General features: G+C 41.3%; 1 protein-coding gene across 2 annotated transcripts in view; it reads left to right on the forward strand.

Moving 5' to 3' along the window:
- Positions 1 to 24,359, forward strand: part of Ptdss1 (phosphatidylserine synthase 1) — a 57,475-nt gene extending 33,116 nt beyond the window's left edge. For both annotated transcript variants that reach the window (XM_085679133.2, XM_048457420.3), the window contains 7 exons: positions 2,308 to 2,449; positions 4,244 to 4,356; positions 6,411 to 6,476; positions 14,023 to 14,122; positions 20,811 to 20,879; positions 21,890 to 21,959; positions 23,335 to 24,359. In XM_085679133.2, the coding sequence (XP_085535259.1) occupies positions 2,308 to 2,449; positions 4,244 to 4,356; positions 6,411 to 6,476; positions 14,023 to 14,122; positions 20,811 to 20,879; positions 21,890 to 21,959; positions 23,335 to 23,444 (670 nt within the window). In that variant the 3' untranslated portion in view covers positions 23,445 to 24,359. The remainder of the gene's footprint in view (positions 1 to 2,307; positions 2,450 to 4,243; positions 4,357 to 6,410; positions 6,477 to 14,022; positions 14,123 to 20,810; positions 20,880 to 21,889; positions 21,960 to 23,334) is intronic.
- The last annotated feature ends 1,326 nt before the right edge of the window (positions 24,360 to 25,685 follow it).

The following is a 25,685-nucleotide window of genomic DNA, read 5'->3' on the forward strand; positions in this document are numbered from 1 at the left end:
ATAAAATAGCCCATGATCATTTAGTTGTTTCTAAAGTTTTACTGTTTCAAAGGCTACAGTGAAAATCATGACGTATCTATGTGTCTCTATATGCATTTCCAGTCCTTTCTCTCTTTTTAATTGGTACTCTTCTTACAGCTAGAGTACACTGATTTGCAGTCTCACCCATCCTGAGTATGTACATGTATTCATTCACTGTTCCCTCGAATCTGTTTTTAAACCTTTCAGATTCATCCCATATTAAATTGAAAGGATTTCTGCCTAATTCTTCTGGAGTTTGTCTTTCACTGCCTTTTTTTAGTTCAAGAATTCTTTCATGTTGCCGTAAATGGTACTTTAGCTTTCCATTTTGATATACTCCACCCCCACAGTATTTGGATTGAGCCCAGTGCCTGCATGTGCTAAGCAAGTTCTCTGCCACCAAGTCATACTCAGCCCTCTCTTCATCTCCAGTCACATTAAATTGCTGTGGTGGCCTTCAACTCACTCTGTAGCCCAAGCAGATCTTGAATTTTAATCCTACTGCCTCAGGCTTTTAGTAGCTAGAATTTCAGGTCTGTCCACCAGGTACCACTTCTTTCAGTTCTTTGATTGTTTGTTTTTCATTAGAAATAATATATTTGCTTTATCTCAAAAGTTTTTGCTTATTTGTTTGTTTGTCTGTCTGAGTTTTTTGTTTTGTTTTGTTTCTTTTTGGTGTTTTAGATGGAATCTATTAACATAGCTTGGGCTGACCTTGAACTCCATCCTCCTGATTTAGCCTCCTGCATGCTGGAATTATAAACCTACACAATAATGTTTAGCCGAAGTTAAATTTATATTGGTATGTGGTACAAAGGAGAAGTTTTATACCTGTTACCTTTTGATTATCTAGTTTATGCTCTTTAGCTTACTAACAATCCCTTCTTTGACTTGACTTGCCTTTGTAATTATTTAAAGCTGATCTACTGTGTAAACAGTATCTGGGCCAGACACTGCTCCAAGCAAGTGGAGCAAAGTGCCACTTGAAAGCCTTGCATCATTCCTGAAGAAAGACAGTGCTCCTTTCTTGGGATGGTAATAGTGAAACCCAGGATCAGTAATTTTCCTAAAGACACATGATCACTAAACAGTTGAGTGTGAATTTATACTAGGCTGACTCAAAATACAGTCACGGTACACATCCATATTTATGCATTTATCATTCCAAGTTCGACTTTAGAATCATTTTGTCAAGATGCCAGAATATAAGCCCACACTAAACAAAGGCTCAGTATTTTCAAAGCCATATTAAATATATAAATGAATATAGACTATTTTAAATTAAATTAACCTCTTGACTACATTAGATAATCTGCTTCTGGATTGTAATGTATTTCAATTTGTTTTGTTATGTTTGGCATTTTGAAAATAAGGAAAAGGACCCTTTGCCATCCTTCTTAATTTGGACAGTCTCTGTTATTGTTGCTATTGTACCTCCATCTGTGCTGGGATGTCTTCCCAGCACATCCTTATGCTGGGAAGGTACATAAGGCAGGTGGATGAAGGACCTGACCTGCTTTCTCCCTGTTTTCTATCTCTCTCCCTCTGGAAGGAAAGGTCTAGAACATTGTTGTTTATGTCATTGACACTGAGCATACATTCTAAACACAAGAGTCCTCAGTATAGACCTCTGTTGAATTAGACTCCTCACTAAGTATTTAAATGGCCTGGGTTTTGACTTAACCAAAAGGTTAGCGTACCCTATTCCTATTTGGACAAAGCTGGTCTATACCATCCACCTAATCTTTAAACCTAAGTCTTCCCGCATGTGAGGTGCATTGTGTAACGTGAGACATTTGAATGAGAGATTCCCAGGATTAAACTGATGGAAAGTTAAAAAAAGAAAAAAATCATTTTCACCACAAACTCTGGGGAAGGACAAGGGGTGAGCTCAAGAACATGAAGCATGAGCCCCCTTACCATAACACCCCCTTGGCCCTTGGAATACAGAATGGGAAGGATTAGTATCTTTACTCTATCTACATTCTTCCTGGTTGTTTCCAGGTTGTATCTTTGATTCCTGTTAACTTCTTTTGACAGTTCACAAACTTAACCCTCAGTTAGCTCAGCAGCACCCAGATCTCTGATCTTGTTGACATCACTGTACCCTTACCATGAACCCCGAAGCCCCTCATTCAGTGTGCTCCTGTGACCTATGCTTGAGACCCTTCCAAATAGAAAGTTTCCTTTCTGTTCTGAGAAGCCACTAGAATGTCATCAGTGCAGCTTTACCTTTTCCTCTCTTTATTATCCCTGTATTTCATGGTTTTCATCCTCTTCTTCCAGGGACATCCACACCACCACAGGGAAGATCAAACGTGCTGTGCTGCAATTCACCCCTGCTAGCTGGACTTACGTCAGGTGGTTTGACCCTAAGTCTTCCTTTCAGAGAGTGGCTGGGATATACCTATTCATGATCATCTGGCAGGTAATCTTATAGATGTCCTTTCTAAGTGGGGGTAAAACAAAACATGAATCTTCCTGGAGGCTATAACTAATGGCAGATTATATTTTGTGTTAGCTGGATACTTTGAAGAGATTTTGTAGCTGGCATATAGAGTAATTAAAATCGAGGTTACTGTCTGAGGAATTGCTTCAGTGTGGAGACATTTAAAAATAGGAGTCTCTGAACTACAAATTAGGAACTGATTTCCTGGGAAGGATCATATTTAGCACCCATCCATCACCCAATGAATTTGTATAATACTGTTTTGAAGAATATTTTCAAAATCAAAGATACTATAAGAAGAGTTTTTAAAAAAATTTTATTTAATTGTTAATTTTAGTTTTTGCAGTGCTGGGGATAGAATCCATAGTATCCAGGGAATGTCTGGAACTCGTTCTCGATAGATACTGGGGGCAGTTGTTTAAAAAATTGAGACAGTAATTGGGTTGGTGTCAAGTTTTGTCTTTTCCTTATTAGAAGGAAGCACAGCTGGTTTTTCTGGGGTCTTGCATGTCCCAGGCAAGCACCCTACCATTGAATCTTTTATTCCTAATTTACTCTTTGGTGTCCAAAGTGTATTTCAGCCTTTCCCAGTTTGTATAATATTCTGAGAGCTTCTCAGCTGTAGGTATGGGATGCTCGGATAGTGTGAATCTTTCAATGAATTGGAGGAGAGAAGCATTCCAGGTGGAAGAAATCTCAGTAGCCACTGGGGAAAGAGTCTCATGCCTCTCGTTTTGGAGACAGACTTTTTTTCTATCTTTCTGTCCCTAGAGGTTTTCACAGCTTCTGGTGACTCACCATGGAAAACTACATTTTGCTTTAAAGGTCTTTCAGAATCATCAAACGTAAAATTTCAGGACTTTCATACATGCACTGTGTTGCACATGTGCAACTACACACACAAGTATGTAAATAAGTGGGAATTTTACTTTTAAGACTGAAAAATTTTGTTCACACAATTCCTTTCTTGATAGAGTTTATTTTACAGAACTGCAAATGAGTAAATCATTACTGTGGAGAAGTTTGCCTTGATATCTGCAAGATCCATGTCTGAAGAGTCAACCAATTGCAAATAAAAATAATTTTAAAAAATTCTTACAAGCTGGGAGTGGTGGCACACCCTTATAATCCTAGCATTAAGGAGAGTGAGGCAATAGGATTAACGCAAGTTCAATACCAACGTGGGCTACATAGTTCCAGGTCAGCCAGCACTGTTGTAGAAAGACCCTGTGTGAGAACCACCACCAACAAAAGTTACATCAACCCTGAACATACAAACTACATGCCTTATGTAGTTAGCTCTCAGATGAACCTCAAGCATCTTTAGGACAATACTGATTTATCTAGAGTTGGGCTGTTTTTAGAGTGGCCTGATTCTACAACTATAGAAGTACTGATTTGCACGATTTGTACTGGGCTCAAAGTCTGTCCTGACTGTCCCAACAGATCACGCAGAGGAGCCATGTGACAGAAGTGCACAAGAAACGTTTCAAATAGCTGATAACCAGAGATCATACACTCCTTTCCCACCACTTCAGTCATACATGTACACACACACACACACACACACACACACACACACACACACACAGAGCGACCTACTCCTAATTGGCCAGTGGTTATGTACTGCCTGTTACTACTTTAAGTATCAATCTCTGGATTTTCTTAAAGTGCTTTGGGCATATTGTTATACTTAGCTCTAGAAGGCCTGTTTAAGGAGTGTATGCTCATGATGTAGCCCAGCACAGGGTGACTGATCTCTCTTCTCTTCAGCTGACTGAGTTGAATACCTTCTTCTTGAAGCACATCTTTGTGTTCCAAGCCAGCCATCCTTTAAGCTGGTGTAGAATTCTCTTCATCGGCTGCATTACAGCTCCTACAGTGAGGTAATTCTGTCCAGTTCTTCTGCCATTTGCTGAGGACATATATTTGCTTTGTGTTTTCTTCCCCAGTATAAGGGCTGTCACATCAACTGACAGATTTTCTGTGAAAATGTTATTCTAAATATTTGCCCAGAATATTAAGAAAATGTTTTGATTTGAGACCTCAGTACTAACAATGAGAGTTTTTAAAAGAAAGTGATTACTTAGTGGCACCCGCCAGAACTGCCCTTGTTTTCGATACCTGTATAGTCCGTCCCTGCTGGTCTTCTTACATCCTGTTTAAAAGTAGTAAAGGTGACACTGGATTTCCTAAAATGAGATTATTGGTAAGAAGAAAAGTTTGTATAGAGTTGAAGTCACAAGCAACTTTATTTTTAGAATGAGATTTTGTTGAGATTCAGTTAAATTGATTCCCTTCTTAAATGCCCTGAAAATTCTCCAGGACAGCCATGGTGAGTGTAAGTGTCTATGCCAATATTATTCTGCATTCATAGGACTGGAAGAGGCACATCATTCACTGTCCTTCTTGGACACCCACAAGGGACAGTTAAAGCTAATCCTTTTCTTTTGTCTTAGTTTCCTATTTAGAAATAGCATTTACTCTGTATTGCTCTGAAAAAGAAACATATGTGTGGAAACTAAGCAGTTAAAGGAGTTACTGACTTTTAAAAACAATATAATTATTTAACTTATCCAGGCCACCACCCCTTTTTCACATTTTAGAATTTGTGTTGGGGTAGAGGTGGAGTGCCGTGGCACTCCTGTGGCCAGAGGACAAATTACAGGAGTCTTCTTTCTTCACCATGTGGATTGCAGGAACGGAACTCTAGATTGTCTGGCTTGGCAGAAGGTATCTTTACATGCTGAGCCATCTTGCTAGCACCATCATCACTTTTAGTCTGCATTTGAACCATACAAGTGGAGAGGCTCCTTTAACAAGGAGAGGAGACAGAGTCACTTTGCTCAAAGAGACTATCCCAGCCATTGCTTCTTATCATCTTTATTACCCCCAAAATCAACAAACAAAATTAAAAAAACTGTTCTCTAAAGGGTACCATGTCAATCTAGTAAAGGCAAATAAGGTAATAAAAATGTGGATGAAATGAGAAAACATATGTTCAGATTTTTTTGCTAGGGACTTTGAGGTAATGAGGTCATAGTTCATTAATGAGTATTAAGTGTTTGAGTCCCACAGAGTTAAATGTAAAATTTTGTGTGCATATATTATTTCTTTGCCACAGAGTCTCTCAAATCCTCAAGGGAACCCCCTAAAAATGGTGAGTTCCTGGTTCACTTGCCTTCTACAGGCATGGACAGAGCTCAGGAGTACTTGTGAGGCTCCAAACCACACTGTCTTATTTGACATTCACTCACCAAACACAGCCATGTGTGGCACATGTAAACACACATCTTACATGAATTAATTCAAGTGCAGTACAAAATACCTCATTCTGGTATTTTGGCATAGTTTTTATATTGGTCACTTTATTAAAGTGACTTTTATATGTCTTTATCCTCATGTGACAGCCTGAAACATCTGAAAAGTTCTGTCAGCGGGTGCTGCTCTGAGCACTTGAATACTCTTTGCTAATCTTGTCAGCAACATTCAGAGCCCTGTAATGCAGATAAAGTGAAGTGCAGCCAGGGCCCCTCCAGTTTCAGCAAAGGAAAGATGTCTACATTTTTACCTGTACAATCAACACCCATAACCCTGAAGATACCATAAGAGACAGTTGAAGAAGCCCAGAGCTGACCTTCTGAAGTGGTCTCCACTCCACAGAGAGGCTGGATCAGGCCCAGACTGACTTGCTTAGGGCTGTGGGAATGGTGCTGGAACAATGCTGTCTTTGCCAACACTGTGATCCTGTATTTAGTATCTCTTACAGGAATGTTTGAATAGCCCTGACTGGCTGTTAACTTGAGTAGAACTAGACCAAGCAGCTGTAACATGGCAAGCAAGGCAGGGCAGGTTTTTTTTATCCCCTCTGGAAAGTGCTGCTATTGTGTTGAACCTTGGCCTGTAGAGGTTCTCATGTATTCCAACTCTGCTCTTTCAGACAGTACTATGCCTACCTCACTGACACGCAGTGCAAGCGCGTAGGGACACAGTGCTGGGTGTTTGGGTGAGTATCTGTGATTGCAGGGGTTTCAAAACCATTTGAACCCCTAAATTTTGTAGAATATTTCTTAAGAGTCTTCTGGTGTAATTGCCCATCAAGGATGTTGATCAAGTTCAGAAACTATTTCGTGAAGAACTGTAGAGTCCTTGCTTTACAATACAAATTAGATCCAGTATGAATCAGTTGAATTCCTCTGAACACATTTGAGTTTGGGACATCGTCCTGTCCTGGGCTGAGCCACACCTCGTGTTATTTCGACCTTAGAAGGTCTCTGTGAAAGAACTTAATGCATCCCAAAGTATAATTTTATTGCTCCAAGAATTAACACAGCCACATGGTTACAAATTGTGGGTACAAATGTTGTTAGTTAATATACTGTTGACTATTTCATACTCCTTATTTCCCCTCCAAACCCTCTTACGGTCGAGCCTCTTTTCTGTGTGTCAGGTAAGTCATTCTACTGCTTAAACACCAACCATCTTTTTTCACATCCAGAGTTCAAGAGGGATCTGGGCAAATCTATATAGGAAGATGAGTCCCTGAAGTAGGAGGTAGCCTAGGTTCAAGACCTAATCTGGGTTCTAATTTGAATGTGACAGTATAGAATAAATTACTTTAGGTAGAATTAGAAATCAATGCACACTTAGTTAAAATAGCTGAGCAAAATATAAAAGAAGCTGTCATGCAAAGATGATCCAGAGATGATTTTTGCCCTCCCTCCCGAATTCTCCTTTGTGTGTATAAACATGTCGCTGGGAGGTCTCTATGGTTTTAAAGAATAAAAATGTAGATATTCAAGTTAGAGTTCAGTAAGTTCTTCTCCACCCCCCTTCCGCCCCCTATCCTGGGAGACAAAGGGCCATTGTCACCAGTTTCTTCTGAGTCTGTGGGTGAGCCTATTTTTCTGCCCAGGTGATTGCAGCTTTAAGAGTGATCAGGCGGATTAAGTTTTATTTGTTTAGTACTATGTGAGAAAAAAGAGAATTCACATTTCTACGATTCTGGTGTACTCTGACAGAGGATGTCTTCTGGCGTCATGTGGTCATGTGTTTAGTTCTGGAAAGGAGGACTGTTAGCAGTTCCTTCCCATGTTACTAGAAGGGATCTTTCCAGCCATGAACTCCTTGCTCTCAGTTAAGAATTCCCCCTGCCCCCCCCATGTGCAGTTTTTCTTCATGTTTAAGAGTCTTCAACAAAGATCTTCTCCATAGATGTGTATCAATTTACTCGTGGAAGGAGACATGGGCCAGATGGGTGGTGCTGTGACATTTTCCTTCTAATTGCATATCCAAGAAATACAGTCCAAGTGAATAGGAGAAACAGCAGAGTCAACAAGGCTAAGCATGGCAGAAAGCGCTGTGATAGAACGTTGTACCTTACTGGACAGTGATTAAAATTAAGTTCCCAGAAATTTCCTAACTTGTTTCTTGGTGATTGGAGTTGGGATTTGCATTAGACAGCAGCCTTTACCTACTCTCAGTTCATATCCCAAGCAGGTAATCTGAAGTGAGCCAGTTTGAACTTTCTTTTTAGAAACTCCATAGCCTAAATGGGCTAGAGTCTCCTGAGGGTCTCTGGTGGCTCCCTAACAGTCCTTCTGTCTTTAGTGGCCAATAACAAATCATCCACATTTTGAAGCAAGGTTGCCTCAGGGTACTTAACTGTGGGAGAGATGTAAATCTTGTTTCAGTGCTTCATTGAGGATAGTGGAAGAATTTTTGAATTCGATCCTGTCTGGTCCAGATTGTTCCTTTAGCCCCAGTTCAGGGTTGGCCCTTTTAAATGAAAAGATTGGCTCACTTCATTCTAACAGGGGCATAGAAAAGAATGCATCTGTTACATTCAGCACAGTGTAAACTTTATGCTCTGGTGGTAATATACTGAGCAAAATGTAGGGATTTTTAACATTGAGTGAATGGATTTTACCCTCTTGTTCACTTCGCTCAAGTCTTGTACTCATCATAGTCTGAATTCCAGGCTTTTGTGCAGGCAATCAAGGGGGTATTCCAGACTGCCTGGCAAGGAATAAGTATACCTGCTTCAAGAAGGTTTCTGATGTGACTCTTAGTCCTTTCCCTGGCTTCTGAACTAATGGGGTACTGCTTGACTCAGATGAGCATTGACCCAGACTTTAGTCGTGCTAAGATTGGTGGCACATATTTTACCAGGCCACGAGGATTGTCCTCTACCCAAACAGGAGGAATTTCCTGGATCAGCAACTTTTTCCATTCTCTTCCAGGGAATGGGTTGGATTTTGTAGGCACAGATATTCCTCAGTTATGGGGCAGGCTATAGTTAAAAGCCTTCGGGTTTCTCAGTTGCAACCTAGGAGAGTCTCCTAAGAATGACATTGTTGTCTGAAACTTGTTCAAGAGGTCCTGCCCCAGTAAACGGTAGGGACACTCAGAAATAACAATAAAAGAACGAGTCACAGTTCCTTCTCCTAGGTTAACAGTCCAGTTGGTGATTCATTTATATTCTTTGGTATCCTCTGTTGCCCCTTTTACTTCTGTTGTTTGGTAGGTAAGGGGACCTAGAAACTCCCATAATACTGAATGCATGCCCCCCATGTCCATCAGAAAATTTACAGGTTACCCCTAATGGTGAAAGTTACCATAGACTCCCAGGGGCCTAATTCAAAGAAGTCTTAGCCTCACTAATCCTCTATAACTATGATTGGCTTGGGTTTGGGGAAAACTGCCTGTTTCTAGCATGGGCATTCATTTTTCCAGTGACCCATTTCTTTGCAGTAGGCACATTGGTTCTTTTGTAAAGATCTCCTCTTTTTATCGTGGCATGCATGGGTAGAGTTTAAAATGGCTGGGGCTTGTCATGCAGCCACAGTGGGCTGTCTTTGCTATCAAACATCTTTAGAGCTATCTCTAATAGTTTTGACCTGTTCTTTCCTGCAAACCCATCCATTTTCTGCATCTTTCTATGCATGTCAGGTACTGACTGAGCAACAAAGGCCAGGATAATTGCCTTGTTTGCCAGGTTCTCTGGGTCTATAGGACTGGATAACTGACAGGTGTTCAGAACATCCAGGAAAGCTGAAAATGATTCATCAGGGTCCTGTTTCACATCTGCTATCCAGAAATATGGGTTTCTGTCTTGGCAGAGCATGGTCAATTGCCTTTACCCTTTGGTCATTAGTCATTGAAGCTATTCCAGGGAGTACTTCAGCTGCTTTTGTGAGAATCTATTCCATTTCTTCAGGAGTGAAAAGGGTATGGAGAATCTGCTGACTGTCATCCCATATGGGAGATCATTGAAAATATAGAATCAATTAGAGAAATTAAGGAATCAAGGTTAGTACTGAAAGGGGCTTTTGATTTTTCCAGTTGTGGAGATCTGTAGTGGAGAAGGAGGTAGTGATTTTTAGGAAACAGGCCATAGGGGAACAAAGACCAAAGGAGGTGTCAGCCCAGAACCAGGATTAAAGGAGTCAGGAGGGATATATGGACTCCTGGCTGGTATGCAGAGGGAAAAGTACAAGGGGAGGTAGGGAAGAGTTGGGGGAGAAAAAACAGGGAGGTAGGGAAGAGCTAGATAGTGGGGTAGGAGTAGATGTGGATAAAGGGGCAGAGTGAGGCTGTGATGGTAGGACTGGGGTGATGAAGGTGGAGGTTGAAGTGCGGGGGGATGGAATGGTAAAGTTATATGGAAGGAGGAGGTATTCTTCCTTCTGCAAATTCTGTAGAGTTTTTGCTAAAGGAGGGCCATTTTGCTGACAGTCAGCTTGGCCACCTTGCCCTTAGTGGACTATACAGACCTTCATGAGGGTTGGGAGTCTGGGGTTGGAAGTTTGCTTTAGTTCAAGGCAAGATGTATCCAGTCTGATCTAGGTAGCCATGCTTACCAAGAGTAACATTTACCACTGCCCAGACTATCTGAGAATCAAGTGTCAGTCAACCATGAATGTGGGCCATTCAACTTTACAGAATGTTCAAAGGCAGCTCTTGGTGAAAAGATAACATAATTCTCCTTGACTATAGAGGGCTAAAGTTTGTCAGAATTCTTTAGAAGGCTCTTGGGCTTATTACCTATACTGTCTGTCCATTTAGTCACCCCAAGTCCAAATAAATCAATTAACACAGGAAATACAAGTGTCAGATCAGAAACAGTAAAAAATGAAGCCGAAGAATACAAATGAGACATAAAATCAGAATAAGAACCTCAGATGAACAGTGCTACATCTTGTGTTTTGTCCTGGGTAGGAGAATATTGAGGTTCTGTCGAACACCCCCACGCCCAGATTGGGGTCTCAACAGACCATACTGTGGCTTACAGGGAGGCACCTGTGGATGCCTACTGCTTTTCTCAGCACAGCAGTTCACTCTATTAGTCACTGAAGCTGAAAGTGCACCCCAGAACCTTGGACCTTTCAAGATGTGTACCTTCTGAGCTAACACTTCATCCCTGGAGTTCTGGAGTGAAGGTCCAGCTTTAGAATTTGGGTGGGTGACCTGATATCACTGAGGCCTCCGGAAAATGTTATACCACTACCACAATTTTGAGCCAAATTTGAAGCAAATTTGGTTTTTATTGGGGTACACACAAGAGCTTACTAGTGCCTGCCTCCTAAGTCTGGTTAAAGAGACTTTTCTTTTCTTGGGCCTCTTTTAAGAAGTAAAATCATGAGTAGTTGCAAAACAGGTTTACAGAAGAAAGACAATGGAGCAATAAGAAAATACAGAAAAATCTCAGAACCACATGTGATCTCCATGTGGAGGGAAGCTTAGGGAGGGCCAGGTGTTCTTCAGAAAAACAAGCCAAGGTCATGGGTTGGGGCAGGTCAGACTCTAGAAAATAGACTTAAAAGCAGCAACTCAGCTTTTACAGTAGATAGAAGCTTACTTTTTTGTTTTTAGCAATATAGTATAATGGCTCCTACTTTAAAATGGAGTCAGGCAAGTTCCTCAACTCAGCTGTCACTGTCTTACTGAGATGTGTCCATATACACATATAGTGGCTTAACTGGGGCTTCTTATGTCCTGGAGATGCTGGTGTTTAGAAAAATCTGCAGGTCTTTATGAAACCCATTGAATATATCCTGATCAGTATTTAAGAGCAACATAGAGGACTAGAGAGATAGCTCAGTAGTTACTGACTGCTCTTCCAGAGGACCTGGGTTTGATTCTTATCACCCACACAGTAGCTCATGACCGACTATAACTCCAGTACCAGGGAATTCGATGTCCTTTTCTGGTCTCCATAGGCATGGGCGTCCATGCAGGCAAAACACCTATATGTAAAAATAAAAATGAAGTAAAAATGAAACAGAATGGAAAACCACCAAAGTAGGTGTCAAAGGACAAATTACAATTTAGTTAAAGATCTTAATTGCTCTTATTTTCTAGAATTGGGGAATATTTACTCTGTAAAGTAGGACAAATGCAATAAATTGAGGAGTATAGATTCATTTTAATGGAGATTAAAGGGTTGGGAGAAATCAGAAACAAAGAATAGAATGATTATCTCACGGCATTATGCTCCTTTAAGATAAAGATAAGGAAACAGAATCATAAACAAATATTTTACTATTAACATTAGGTTGCTTCAGTTTGCCTTCCTTGTAGGGTTAGGTAGAAAGAACTTCCTTATGCCTATGAAATTGGCATAAAATGTTTGGCACATTTTACAATTTTGTAATCGCTAGTTTCAGTTTCTTAAATCAGAAAAATACCTTGGTTTCTGCTTGGTTACAGAAAAACTTCTTTGACTGACTTTTAACCTGCTCTGTTGGGACCTGAGACAAGAGCTTAGTTGAAAACAAAAGCCTTCTGTAATTTTTGTTTAATGAGGGTTGCAATTATTTTAATGAGACTTGTGTTTAAATGGTGTGTGTGTGTGTGTGTGTGTGTGTGTGTGTGTGTGTGTGTGTGTGTGAGTGTGGAGGTTGTGGAAATGAAGTGGTTTGTTGCCAGCGCTAATTGGATAGTCCTGTATATTAATTATTTTTTTCATTGCTGTGACTAAATGACCAAAAAAGCATCTTAAAGGAGAAAGGGTTTTCTCTGGCTCAGACTTTGAGGGTGCAGTCTGTCATGGTGGGGAAGCAGAAAGAGGACATGAAGTGGAACTAGCTGTAAACCTAGGCTTGTCTCCTAGAGGTCCACTTCCTCTAGTGAGGTTCTGTCTCCTAATGGTTCCATATTCTCCTAAAACAGCACTACTAGCTAGAGACCAAGTATTAATATGTAAACATGAACTTCTTTACATTTCACATGTAAACCATAACACTGTGCTTTTTGAAAATAAACTTAAATCTAAGTGAACAATCAGAACTCATGCTATGCTCAGAATGTTTGGATGACTGACGTGAAGATACTCATACTTGGGTCCTGGACTCAGCCTCATTTATTGTCTCAGCGAAATAGTGACTCTTACTAGCACTACAGGCTCAAGCTGTCAAAGCCAACTGCCATCCATGTGAGATCATGGCCTAGACTTCAAGATTGGCATACTAACTATTTTGTAAGAATTTATGAGTTTAAAGGATTCTTAGGCTTGGGATTTTGGGTGGTGGTGGTAATTAAGGAGCAGTGGTCTCCAATATTTCCAGATGGCTACTATTTAACTTTGTTTGAGTTCAGATAGAAAAAGAGAGAGTCCCAAACTTTAGAAGTTAGTATCAAGAATACTTTCTGTTAATTTTCTCTGCTTTTCTGAAGTGAGCCTAATTGCAAACAATCTGCTTAGAACCAGCCATGTATTTGATAATGGCTTTGATTTTTGTCTGCCAGTGGACAGGGAGACCAAGGTACTCACTCACCAATAATTGATTGTCTGGATTCTGTTCCAAGCATACACTCTCTATAGTGGCGCTATTCAACATCTATTCTTCAGCCATCTTTCTAGCCCAACTTGTAACTCTCACCTCATCCATTCTTATCTTCAACCTCTGAGCCTTAATAAAGGCCTATTACTTTTCTTTAATGTTTTAGTTAAATGGAAATCATGAATTATTAGTGTGTGTGTGTGTTAGTTAACATTTTTTTTTTGTTCTTAGCAAAGGTTAAGAGAGGATAAAAGGTTATATTGTCAGTAAAACAAAGGATATTTAATCGTGAAACTCTTGAAAGACTAGAGGAGAATATGGTTGATTCCTACAAATATTAATAGACTCCATTGGAAAACTCTCATGCTCCCTGTTTATAGACAACAGGTGAAGGGTAGAGAAGGCAATCTCTAGCCCACAATAACCAACTCTGTAGCTGCTGGACTCTGACAAAAAACTGAACCACCTCTCAAAGATAGTAGGTTTTCTGTGCTTCAGAGGGACCCCTCTCAGGTGATGCTGGGTGTTTGTAGATATTAAAAGCCAATGAGTCAAGATTTTAGAGAAAAGAAGAGGGGAAAAATATTTTCAGAAAAAAAATGTGGTGGGGAGGAACTAACTATATCATTTTGTACAGTATCTGCTACCAGTGTCTGGAGCAGAAAACTTGACCATTGACTTTGTGACTCATCTGTTGCATGTTTCTGGCAATGAATATGCTCTAATAAGGCAAACTAACATAGAATTTCTTGTTTCTTGTCTGCTTAGGGTCATTGGTTTCTTGGAAGCTATTGTTTGCATAAAATTTGGACAAGATCTCTTCTCTAAGACCCAGATACTCTACGTTGTATTTTGGCTTCTTTGTGTGGTAAGTTATTATTCTCACACCCCAAACTGTTAACTAAACTCTCTAGCTGTCTCTAAGGAAACTGAAATAAAAAAAATTAGATTCTGTTGCACACAAGGTTTCCTTAGAGGTTTATAGACATTTTCTTAATAACTTAAGATTGGACACTAGTCTAAAAGTTTGATTAAAATACCGCCATATAGCAGCTGAAGTGGGTCACCTTGGCCATTTCCAAATAGATGCCTCAGCAAGTACACCACCTATGTGATTACTTTGCTTCTGAGAATGTGTCTACATGAGGTGAACCTGTGAGGACTTTGAGGCAGCAACAAGGACAATTTCCATGCCCTCTCCTTCATCCTGCCACTGTGGCTAAAACATACATGTCATTATACATGGGTTTTATACAACGTGGCATTGCAGAGTGGTTTTGGAAGCAATCAGACCACAGGTGTTCTGCCTTGTAGACCACATTTCTACCCCAGAGAGGAACCCACTCTGAAGAGAGGAGCCCAGCGGAGCATCAGCCCAGCGCTCCGTTTATTTCTGTCCTTTACTCTCGCCTTTGAAATCTAAGTGTTGGAAATTTAGCTAGCTTAATTGTATTCAGGTCTTGTGCAGAAACCACAGATGGTGTGAGTTCATGAGTGCAGTGGTCTTGTCGTGTCTAGAGGACACTGTTTCATCCAGGCTTCCTTGACCTATACTTCACATTTTTATAATTTCTTTCAATTGTTATCCACCCATCCCAAGTCGCTGTCATACCTGTCATGCCTCTTGCTCTATAGCATTTCCTTATGTCTTTAGCTCAACCTCCCTTGCAGTTTGAGGGAGAAAGCAGCTCTTCTGTCCTATAGATTTCTTACTGTCTTATCAACTTCATCCTGTCCTATAATTAGCACACTTCCTTGATTTTCCGTAAGGTGCTTTTGTTTTGTTTTATTTTGTTTGTTACTTTTGCTATGTCTGTTTTTAGGGTTGTAGTTTAGAAATTACAACTACACCAGCACCTTGTATCTTGTTCTGCCTTTCTTGATCTTGAGCAGTAACAGGGAGTGAGTATCTCCAATTTTATTAAAATACAGAATTAATAATTAATTGATCAAAGTACAGATTAATTGTATTTTTCTATCCTAGTAAGATTAGAAGAAAGAGTGAGTTGGGGATATTAGGTGTATGTGATGCTTTGCTTCTAATCTCCTTGGATTGTTCTCTGACATGGTACTTCAGGTTTGGATTTGAATATGACCTGAGGGCTGCTCACGTTACCTGCTACTGGAAAGCCCTGGGACCACAGCAAGGATAAGCCAGAGTGCTCCCCAGAGGTGGTAGAGGATACTTCTTACCACAGTGCATGGGGCCAGCCAGTCAGCATGTCATACCTGGCTATTCTAGTCCTAACCTATGTATTGGAGTTGATTTTGTTTATATCTGCATCCACAACAGTTTTCTTTGTGAGTATAAATAAGCTTAATCATTCTTTTGTTACCACTGTCATGAGTACCAAACCTGGTATCAGGTTTCTCAGGAATTTCAGAGAGTATGTAAAGAATGAGTACATAAAGTATGTAAAATTGGAGAGGCAAAGACTAGACATATCCAGATCAAGGGATCAGCTTGAGTAGACATGGAACTGTGAAAGGAAAGAAGGAACATTTGTAAATGGAGACTGCACTTTCATTTCCCAGCCACCAAGAACCAAAGAATCACCAAAATCTTTATTAATTACAACACTGTTTGGCCAATGGCTCAGACTTATTCCTAGCTAGCTCTTACATCTTAAATTAACCCCTTTCTATTATTTTATATTTTACCATGAGGCTCGTGGTTTGTTACCTCACATCTTGCTTCTTGGGTGACTACATGGTGTCTCCCTGATTCTGCCTGCTTTCTTCCTCCATTCAGTTTAGTTTTCCTGCCTAGCTATGTTTTGTTCTGCCATAGGCCAAAGCAGCTTCTTTATTAACCAGTGGTAATAAAACATATTCATAGCATACAGAGTAGAATCACACATCACACACTGAAGAGGATAAGAGTTTCCTGTATAGGAAGGTCTATGCGTACTTGTGTTGATGGATGAGAGCCTTGCTCGTCCTGGCTGCCTGGCTTGCTTACAACCAAAATAACCACACACACACAGAAACTGTATTAATCAAATCACTGCTTGGCCCATTATCTCTAGCCTCTTATTGGCTAACTCTTACATCTTGATTTAACCCATTTCTATTAATCTGTATATCTCCACATGGCAGTGGCCTACCAGGAAAGATTTGGCTTGTCTGTCTCTGGCAGCTCCATGGCAGCTCTCTCTGACCCTGTTTTCTTCCTCCCATCATTCAGTTCTGTTTTCTCCACCTACCTAAGTTCCGCCCTATCAACTAGGCCAAGGCAGTTTTGTTTATTCATTAACCAATGAAAGCAACATATAGATAGAAGGACCTCCTACACCATACTTGTAGTTGGGTCTTTTAGGTTTTATAAATGAGAAAAGAATGTGGTCTGATTTTTGTCACAGAGAAACACTGTGCAGGATGGAGTCTTGAGGAAGGATGTTAAATTAGAGTATGTTGCTAGGTCCTATTTGACAAGTGACAGGTGGAAGCGAAGCAGAGGCATAAAGGGCAAGGAAGGGACTAGTTGGTTTGTTAGTTGTCCTGGAGATAATTGTATAGGACACTTGCTGTAATTACCCTGGGGTTTCTGGATTGGGTAGTAACAGGTCAGTGCACATGAGAGCAGCCTATAACAACAGTTCTGAGTTGAGGTTAAATTTACAGTTGAAGGCATCTTCTCTCATTGTCTGCCTCACTAAAATTTTCATCTGCTCAGTAACATTGGAAAAGGCTTGCTCAGGGGTGGACTGAGCCAAGCTGTCCCTATGTAGGACTAGGAGACACCGTGAGATTATAGGAAAAGTGTGAAAACACTCTACAGGAACTTGGGATTCCATGGAGCAGCTGTATTTAAGAGGCCAAGTAGAGCTTATATATTTGACAGCCATAAGATGACAGTGAGACTCTGAAGACAGGCAGAGTTCCTGATTGACCTGATCAAGTATGGCAGGCAATGAGAGCACTCAGCTTGAAAAGAAACCAATAAGCTAGTCAGCTTCTATTCCTGTAACAAATATCTGAGATCAGTTCAAAGAGAAAGGTTTTGTTACTCTTTTGGGGACTTCTATCTACAGTCATTTATCCCCATGGTGTAAGCACAGTAAGAACAAAGGAAAAAGAAATTTGGCCTCATAGCCAGATGTGAAAGAAAGGACTCTGGCCTATTCCTTTGTCAGCCACATTTGCTGAGTATCCTCTGAAGTCAGTGTCCTTCTAAGGTCTCAAAAGAAGGAGTCTCAGTTCTCCAATTGTCTGCCCCCTTCTTTACCAAGGAGGTTGCGTTAGAGGCACGGTAGCAAGAGAGATATGAAACCCAATCCATATGTAAATAGCAGTTCTCTACATGATAGACTTTTAAAGAATGTGAAGGAGAGATTCATCAGTACCTTTAAGAGTAGCCCTCTGTGACCTAAGACCTTCTCCTGTGCTCTGCCGTTTGGGTTCCTACCACCTCCCAGTTGCGACAAGCTGTGAGCCAAGGCTAACATGGACCTCCAAGGGACATTCAAGACCCCAAACATAGCAAGTTCCACTGCTTTGCATGTTTCACAACCAGAAAGAATGGAAAATAAGATCCCAAGACTTTTCATACCAAGGCCTTTACTTCTCCCTCTCAGGAGTGAGATGATTGTTATTCAATAAGAGAGCAGTAGGTTACACTATGGCTGCCATAGTACTCAAGAAACAAAGGCCCTAATTCTTTCCTCTGCTTGGTAAGATACCACACACAGAATTTGAGATTAATGTGGAAGCTAGCAACTCATGTGCTGAATAATGAAGCTGTTGAATAATCATCATATATTTTAATGTTCTTTACCATACTGTAAAACAAAACTGGATTCTGTGTGATCACTAATGCTGCATCCATGGGCACAGACTCACAGAGTTTTCTATTCTCCCTCATCCCTCTTAAAACAAAATCTACTCGCAATTAGTATTTTAAATCTGGATCTTGACATTTTAAGTGGGTACTTGCCTGCATTTCCACAGGTATGCAAACCCATAAATTATAAGCTTTTGTGTCCTGAACCAAGTATAATATGAGCCTCTTGTACTAGGTGAAGTGGTAGATTTGGCAACCACATTAGGCCCTTCGTGTGGTGATCATGATAATGGCACCTTTCCTTTGCCACCTGCCTGTGTTTGCCTGGTCCTTCTGCAGAACTAGCTCTGTTTGCTGTTTCTGGTTGGAGAAAGCCTCAGCTGCAGCGTGAAGGCACAAGCTTGGATGGAGATAAGAAACTCTGCATATTCTGGATTTTTGGGGATCCAGTCTGATTAGATACTCACCTTCCTGGTCTTGGAGGGAGCGGGGAGGAACTTGAACTACCCACAGGGCAGGAAACCCTGACTGCTCTTAGGGATGGAGAGGGAAGAGGAGAGGGAGTGGGGGGAGTGGGAGGGTGTTGGGAGGAGGGGCGAAGATGGAAACTTTTATATTTTAATAAACTTTGAAAAAAAAAAGAATCTCAAGAGCTTGCACGCCTGCCCTCTGGTGGTCAGAATGTGCAATGGCAGGCCAGTGGAGGTGTTGCTGTCCTCCCAGGCTCATTCTACAGCCAGTTCTTTGGCTCTCCCAGTGTGAAGCCTGGGACATCCTGTTGTGCCCTTGTAAAAATCTTAACACAATTTAGGTTCACACGCGGTTGTACATTTCTGCTTGTTGCTATTCTTTCCCTTCCATGAGAAATGGCAAATGTTGGTATATGTTAGAAAATTTGGAAAAGTATTAGAATATGCTGGAGGTTAGAAGTTGTTTACATTTTGTAACTGCAGTATATTCATTCAGTGCATAGTTTTTGTTGTGAGGGAATGTGAACTTCTCTTTAAAACTCATCATGTAGAGATCTGTTAGTTTGCATGTGGACTGGGTTTTGTGCTCTCAGTCACCATGCCTCGCACAGCCAACTGGAGCACTGAGATTCCTTTCCTTTGGGTTCTTAGGAGGATACTGACTTCAGAGACTTAGCAAATGTTGAGGACATGAAGGAATGGGCCAGAGCTTAGGCTCCAGTCAATTGGGGTTAGGGTTACAATTCTGCTGCTCTTGCTTGTCTGTTTTTCACCTACCATACTGTGCCTGTTCAGGGTGGGTGAGGCTGGCGTCTGATGCTCTCTGATGCCTTGTTTTCCTCAGAGGATGGAGGAGCTCCATGGCGGGATCACAGTATCTTATCAGATCAATTATATCTTTAAAACTTGGACTTGGTCTGTCAGGAAACCTATGTTCTGACTCCAGCTTTTCCCCACATCACCAGAGTCCCTGGAAGGCATTCACCTCTCTGAGCTTTTTTTCCCTTTTTGTTAATGTGGGAAGATTAAGAATCTCTGAAGTGCCCTTCTAGATCTAAAGCTCTGATTCTCAGAAAGAACTAAAATTATTCTCCTAGGAAGAGAAGGTCCTGCCATGATTTCAGACCTGTCCCCTTGGTTGAGATGAGGTGATGGCTAACAAAGTACCCGAGTGTCCATAGGAAATAGTGTGAACTCTCTGGGCATTAGAAATGGCTCAGTATAAGTGTTCTGGATAGCAGGCTGTTTTTTGTTTGGTTGCTTTTGTTTTCTTCACTTACTCTTTCTGGTCCCTCCTTGCCCCCTTCATACCCATTTTCTGCTGACCCTCTTGTTCCCTTTGTCCTTTGCTACTCAGTCTGGGCAGCCAAAGACTTTTCCTAAACTTAGTTTTGACACATTTTGAAAATTTGAATTCTCAATACCCATGAGAGATGAGTTACATGTCCCCACCCTTGGGATATACAAATCCAGTAGCTATTAATTCCTACATTCTCAATGGCATTGCATTTGCACAGTGTATGCATGTCCTCCTATAGCATTTAAATCATATGTAGATAAAACATAAATACTGTGTAACTTTTTTTTTAGGGAATGATGAATATTTAAAAACTTTTATGTTTGGTACAAATACATTTTCTTTTCTCAAAATATTTCTGAACCAGTTTGTTGACTCTGAGGATGGGAAATCTCTGCATGCAGAGGGTCAATTATCTGTGATTTTGTTCTTTCACTAGCGTTTTATCTAAGGTGTAGCACTGGCTTGGTGAAGAGTCAAGGTTGAGGTAGAGATGCCTGGCTTCTGGGTAGCCACTCATCTCACTCAGGCTGTTACAAAGTATTTTCAGTCTCTTTGTTTTCCTATCTACAAAAGCAAAAGCAACAGGGGTCAGGGTGAGTAAAGTGGCACCGAAAAGCCAGTATGTAAGTGCAGCATTGTTGCTCTTGCTCGGTCAGTAGGGATGCCTTCCCAGGCATTGTTATGGTGAGGCTGAATGAGGCTTTTCCATCCAGAAGTTCTCTTTCTTAAGCTGAATCTCTGGACTCGCTGGGTAGAGCCACATGTCTGGTCTCACCATAGCATGTCTTACAAATGGAGTAGATATGGCCTGCCCAACCCCAGTCCACCAAGCCTGTTCATGCTTTTCTCAGTCTCATCTCTGCCACATCCAACCATTTTGAAGCCTTGACCTGAAGACAGATGGCAGAAAGGCACTGAGATATCTTCCGGAAACCCAATTTCTGGGAAATGAAGTGTGTGCACTGTTGTTTATAAAGGGGCATTGCATTTTTCTCTCTTCCAGGCCTTCACCACGTTCCTGTGTCTGTACGGCATGGTTTGGTATGCAGAGCACTATGGCCACCGGGAAAAGGTAGAGGAGGAAAAAGATTTGACTTTCATTTAAAAGACCTAGCGTGTATCCCAAACACTCAGAGGGAAATAAATAGCGTAGCAGCCTCAGGGAGTGATGTCAGTCCTGCCATATAGAAACTTAACATGTCAGAATGTGTCCTTGCTGCCCAGCTGTGTTTGCTTGTAGCTGTCCTGCCTGATCAGTATTTTTATCCTCCGATTGCAAGGTGTTTAAATCTTAGTTATTTAAATCAAATTTTAAAAATTAGCTAAAACAAGTGTAGAAATGAGAAACTCCTGAACCCGTTCTCGAGGTTATCTTATATTCTGGCTCTTTTGCCATTTCAGACCTTTTTATATGTCCCTGTCCAGACTCCCCATGCACTGCCTGCTCCTTCCAGTTAAAATAGAGCATGATTTGAGTGGGTTTTAACACTAGAGTAGTCCTGGGGATTATTGTATTTGGGGTGCGTGTGTTGGTTGTTGGTGTGTGGGTTTACTTATGTATTCAGGAGGATGTGGGTGGGGGAGATGTTTTGTGGAGGCCACAGGCTAACGTCAGACATCATCAGATATCATTTCTCTCTATGCACTTGTCCACTTTTTTTTAGTCCCTCTCACTAGTTATAATAAGCATGGAACACTCTGCCAGGCTTTTTAATTTGTGTTCTAGAGATTGAACTTAGGTGTCAGGCTTTTACAGAAAGCACTTTACTGACTTAGCTATCTCTCCAGCCCTCTCTTTGTTTAAATAAAGATAATGCTGTCATTCTTTGTTCATAACTTTGAGCTTGGATATCTGTGTATGTATGTAATATCATGGTCAAACACAGGGCCTTGCCCATGCTATATCACAGCCTCAGAGCTAATGCTCTCTAGAAGATTGCTTCTGTGTGGTTTTCTAGCTGAGAAATACAGGATGAATCTTTGTCACACTCAGCCAGGGTTCACGTTTTTTTTTTTTTTCATCCTGCCATTCTTCTCAGGACTTACCTAAAGTTTACTCACTAAGCCTGTGTCTCTCTTTAGACCTACTCAGAGTGTGAAGATGGTACTTACAGTCCAGAGATCTCCTGGCATCATGGGAAAGGCTCAAAAGGTAACAACTGTCTTGCCCATTGTTTAAAGCATTATTGAGTCATCTATACCCTCAGACTTACTGTGGAGATTTGGGGTCAGTATTCACCTCCTGAACTTCAGTGAGGAGTCTCAAATCTACTTATCAACTCTCACCTGCCACTTACTAAGAAACACAGTTTTCACAGACTCTGCCCAGATGCTTGCTTTGTGAGATGAGTTTCCACACTGGGTTCTGCTTTCCTCAGGCAGGAAGGCAGGGGACTTCAAGCCCCATAATAGGAGCGCTCTCTCTCTCTCTCTCTCTCTCTCTCTCTCTCTCTCTCTCTCTCTCTCTCTCTCTTTCTCGACTTTCAAAGTAAGTGAAAATGCTTCGAGAGGGCTATGTGCCCCTGAGAGAAGGCCTTTCAGACTGACCTTATCTGGTTCCATCCAATTTCATATCAACTCTGGGCACTTCTGGTTCTCCAGTAGAAAGAATTCATGAGTGGAAGATATACTGCTTATGAAGAACGGTTTAGAAAGAAAGAAAGAAAGAAAGAAAGAAGAAAGAAAGAAAGAAAGAAAGGAAGGAAGGAAGGAAGGAAGGAAGGAAGGAAGGAAGGAGAGAGAGAGAGAGAGAGAGAGAAGGAAAGAAAAGAGAAAAACAGTTCAGATTCAGATTCAGGAAAGTTTGGAGTGTGACAAATGATACTTAGAATTTAGACAAGACTCTGGGCCTTTGGGGAATGGGAGTAAGTGGCTGTCTTTGGTAAATATTTCTCATGGAACTGAGCCATAACTCTGGGGGAGAGGGCAGAGGGCAGTTAGACTTAGCCACTGGTGTAGGGACTGGCCACAGGCTCTATCAGTGTCACCTCAGGCTGTCACTCACAAGCAGCAGGTACCTGACTTGTAAAGATGTTGATATCTCTGCTAATAATTTTAATTTAATGAAGTCAAGAATCTTTTCCGACTGAGAGCTTACAAAGGCTGTTTAACAATTCAGTGTGTACAACTTGGGGAGTCTGTACTGTTGTTGTAAGCATAAGATGAATACTGATGTTACTGAACTTTTATAATTGTCCCTGTTTGGGCTTTCATTTGTACTCTCAATTCTGGTCCTCATGACTGCGCTGTGTCCAGTCTATTTTACATACTGCCAGAATAAAAATTTCTCAGGACCCAGGTCTTATGGAGGGCAGTTACCTTGTACACTTGAGGCACAGCCAGACTCTGTCAGGTTCACATGGCCTTAATTTATTGATGAAGCCACTAGAGGGAGAGCAAGTGTTGGGTAAGAGCTGAGTTCTAGCCAATAGGCTAGGGAAAGCTAGAAAGGGAGAACCACAGATCCCAGGAACCAGCAGCAAAACTCAGAGGTCCCTAGTGATGGTGTGTTGACTTCCTTTGGACAGGTTCTGAAGACAGCCCACCCAAGCATTCAAGCAACAATGAAAGCCATTCTTCCAGAAGAAGGAACCGGCATTCCAAGTCCAAAGTCACCAATGGAGTTGGAAAGAAATGAAGGGACCTAGTTAATCTCACATGTTCCAGAGAGTGCCTAGACCTGAGAGGGCAACAAAACACACTCAGACCTTCCTATGTGGAGATCAAAATGTACAGAACTTACACAAAGAACAGAAGGGACTTTGGGGATCATGATTTGAGAGTGTAAGTCTTGTCTCCCATTGCCCTGAACACACATTAGACTGGCCATGGCTTGGGGTACTTTGCCTACAGGAGGTGTCCTCTAACTTCAGCACATGCCGTGTGGTTGCTGATCTCTATGCAGTGTGCTGGGAGGACAGGATAGCTGTTTGCTCCTGGTTGCCAGCAATGGCTCTATGCTCATGTGTCTTGTGGACGCTGTATAAATAACTTCGTTCAGATGCCGACTTGACCAACTGGTTAATGAACTGCTCACTGGGTTTTATTTTTATGAATCTGCCTTTCCATTTGACTGATTAAGTTCACTTTGCTTTTTTATCTTTTATTTCATATTTTCTAGTTAGAATGCTTAAAAGCTTCCAGAATCCACTGCTGAAATTGGGGTTCCTTCGAGAGAAAGGGTGAGGGAGCTTTTGTGTCCCTGCTTAGCATATTCAGTCCCTAGCCACATGACAGATGATCAGCAGTCTAAGTTTGAAGGAGGCTGACTGCTTGCACTAGAGCCTGAGCTTCGGATTGGAACACTGTCCAGCCCGAGTGTACAAAAGCGACCCTGCTGCAGGAGCTGGGGCACTGCGGCTCCTCTCCTGCCAGGTGCCTTTCCCGTGTGCTTGGTTTCCTTCCGTGGTGTGTTGCCTACTTTGTCTTTCTGTCTCATGTGAGGTGCTAGTGAGTATTAATTAACTCTCATCTGTGCCATGCTCTCCTAGAACATTCTCCCACCCTGGATCCTTGTTTTAAATAAATCAGTTCACATGAAAAACTTCTCAAATATCTGTCTGTTAAAATGGCATTTCTTCGTACTTTTTTGATCTTTTAACTGTTTATAAGCAACCTCATATTTTACAATTGACTTTGGGATAATAAATATGTGTGTACGTTATAGGCTGAAAAGAAAAAGAATATTTTAAAAGGACTTATATGTCTTAGCCTGAATGTCCCAGAGTGATCCACAGGAAGTGTCGCCATTGTCTGCCACTATGGTCATGCTTATTAAGTCCATTTTCTTTCTCAAACAAGTGGCCTGCACAGATACAAACTTGCTAGCCCTTTCCCTTATTTCCCGGAGCACAATGATTTTTGTGTCTTTGCCCCTCTTAAAGGAAATTTTTGAACCATAGAAGCTAGGTTTTCCTTCTTTTAAAAAAGAATTCCCTGATGAGAGAGTTAAATGAATCATGAACAGGCAGGGTCACAGTCAGTGCTCTGGGTGACCACTTGATTTAGAGTTACCCACAGACTTATCTCTTCAGCCAAACATGTCCTGAGAAGAGCATCAGCAGCAACTGGCCCACACTGGGAGTCCAGGGCAGGCCATAACTGTCAGCTTCCTCACTGTGTCCCATGAATGTGTTTAAAGTGGGACAAAGCATTGCATGCTGCACATACTACCTGTCATTTCCCACCCCTTGTTTTCACAGTTCTGGAACTGAACCCAGGGCCTCCTGTGTGCTAGACAAGAGTTCTGCTGCTGAGCTTTGGCTTTCTTGCATTCCGTTTAACAAGCTTTTATAAACATAGTATGACTTTAAAACATCACTTTGCTTTGTAAGTAGGTGAGTTTGTTTTGTTTCTATGCAGTTTTGATGAGTCCAAAAATTTGTATCTGTCTTACAGATTCTATGGCATGTCATAAAATCTATAAGGGTTTCCAAGTCCATTTTCCGGGAAAGTTTGGTCTGGTGTTGTAGGACTCATCTAGTAGGTGGCTCAGCTTCTCCAAAGGGGCACATGCCCATTTTTTACAACCAGACAGTTAAGTGCCTGTGGAGTTGGTGGTGAATTTGACATTGCTGTGGTATGCACAAGAACCAAAGTACATATGAGGCAGTGTTTCCTCTCTGGTTTTGTTGGAAAGCACGTTGAGTTCAAAGTTTCTTTTTCCTCTTTGAGCAAGTGCTCCTTGCTACTGTATTGGCCAAACCAACACTTAATATGACTGTGGTACTGTTTCTTGTCTACACCACACCACTGGTCCTAGCCTACATTTCCACCCATCTCTGAAAATTGATCCCAGGTTGATGAAAGTAGAATACATGTTCCAGAGGCATCTTTCAGGGAGTGGTAACTGTTAAGTCACCTCATGACCCGCTAGGCA

The sequence above is a fragment of the Myodes glareolus genome, chromosome 19, assembly GCF_982192425.1.
Source record: "Myodes glareolus chromosome 19, mMyoGla1.1, whole genome shotgun sequence".
NCBI classification, from domain to species: Eukaryota; Metazoa; Chordata; class Mammalia; order Rodentia; family Cricetidae; genus Myodes; species Myodes glareolus.